General features: G+C 45.1%; 1 protein-coding gene across 1 annotated transcript in view; it reads left to right on the top strand.

Moving 5' to 3' along the window:
- vps13d (vacuolar protein sorting 13 homolog D) overlaps positions 1-1,901 on the top strand; it is a gene marked incomplete at both ends in the record, with an annotated part of 75,956 nt that overhangs the window by 933 nt on the left and 73,122 nt on the right. Inside the window, 2 exon segments of the mRNA XM_014028664.1 lie at positions 1,133-1,210; positions 1,482-1,672. Of these exon segments, the coding sequence (XP_013884118.1) occupies positions 1,133-1,210; positions 1,482-1,672 (269 nt within the window).

Genomic DNA, 1,901 nt, shown 5'->3' with positions numbered 1-1,901 from the left:
ATGTGGAGGAGCAGCAGCTCTACTCTGAGTCCCTCCTGGATGACTGAGCTTCTCACCCTATCTCTGAGGGAGAGCCCAGACACCCTGTGGAGGAAACTCATTTCGACCACTTGTATCCGTGATCTTGTTCTTTTGGTCACTACCTAAAGCTCGTGACCATAGATGAGGGTAGGAATGTAGACAACTGGTAAAYWGAGAGCTTTGCCTTCTGGCTCAGCTTCCGCTTCACCACGACAGACCRGTACARCGCCCRCATCACTGCAGATGAAGCACCAATCCGCCTGTCGATCTCCTGCTCCATTCTTCCCTCTTTCGTGAACAAGACCCTGAGATACTTAAACTCCTCCACTTGGGGCAGGACCTCCTCCCCGAACCGGAGAAGGCAYCCTACCCTTTTCTGGCTCAAGACCATGGTCTCAGATTTGGAGGCAGTGATCCTCATCCCAGCAGCTTYACACTCGGCTGTGAACCGCTCCAGTGAGAGCTGGAGATCAGGATATGATAAAGCCAATAGTCCGCAAAAAGCAGAGATGTGATCCTAAGGTCACCAAAAAGGATCCCCTCAGCACCTTGGCTGCTTCTAGAAATCCTGTCCATAAAAGTTATAAACAGAATCGGTGACAAAGGGCAACCTTGGTGGAGTCCAACTCTCACCGGAAACGAGTCTGACTTACTACTGGCAATGTGGACCAAGCTCTGGCACCGGTCCTACAGGGACCTAACAGCTCATATCAATGAGCCTGGTACCCCATACTCCCGGAGTACCCCCCACAGGAGTCCCCGAGACACGATCAAACGCCTTCTCCAAGTCCACAAAACACATGTTGACTGGTTGAACACCCATGCACCCTCCAGGACCCTGCTGAGGGTGTAGAGCTGGTCCACTGTTCCACGACCAGGACCAAAACCACACTGCTCTTCCTGAGTCCGAGATTCAAAAGCAATTTCAATTTAAAAAAAAAATTCCGTCAAAATTGCCTCCATACTTGAKAAAGCCACAGAGTAATCAAACACAGATTAAAAGATTTACATTTCAATAAATAACTAATAATAAAAAAGTCAGACTACCACTATTTGGTATATAATTTGAGATTCAACTAAAGATTTATGATTGTTCTTTTCAATTCCTTAGGTGCAGTGGAGCTGGAAAATCTCCCACTAAGGAAAGATGCCCTTCGAGATTTTGACCTGCCTTTTGAAGTCAAAGCAGGTAAAAAATACTGAGTCTAATCATTAAGTTAGAATAGAAAATGGCTTCTAAAACTAGGTTGAACAAAGAGTTAACATTTTAGTGCAGCCTGAAACAGATGCTGGGCTGTAAGGGGTGTCAAACTCAGGTCCTCAAGGGCCACTGCTTGTTTCTCAGTTCCAACACACCTGATTGAGTTACCTCTTCAAATTACCTGTTGATCATCTATTCATGCAAATCAGGTGTGTTTGAGCATCACAAACACATCAAATGTGTTTTTGTATGTTTTCAGGATTCATTGGCAAGATCAGTCTCCAGATCCCTTTCTACCGACCTCACAGTGACCCATGGGTCATTTCCATGTCGCAGCTCAGCCTCATCATTGGCCCCACCCAGCAGCAGGAGTATGATAGAGAGAAGGAAAGACAGGAAGAGAAGAAACGCAAAAAAGTCTTTCTCAAGGCTCTAGAAGACAAGTTTAAGGTACACTGTTTCCCTGAAATTAGCGTGACAATAGCTGCGTTTCCATTGCAAAATGGTAAATGGTACTGAACTTATAGAGCGCTTTTCAAGTCCCTCTGGACCCCAAAGCGCTTTACACTAACAGACATTCACCCATTCACACTCACATTCACACACTGATTTTTTGAGTTTTGAGCTAAATGTTTAGCTTGAAACTTAAATATTTACCTAGCTACCTAAATATTTAGGT

Source organism: Austrofundulus limnaeus, unplaced genomic scaffold, assembly GCF_001266775.1.
Source record: "Austrofundulus limnaeus strain Quisiro unplaced genomic scaffold, Austrofundulus_limnaeus-1.0 Scaffold794, whole genome shotgun sequence".
In the NCBI taxonomy this organism is placed as follows: domain Eukaryota; kingdom Metazoa; phylum Chordata; class Actinopteri; order Cyprinodontiformes; family Rivulidae; genus Austrofundulus; species Austrofundulus limnaeus.
This window is presented reverse-complemented; position numbering and strand designations above follow the sequence as displayed.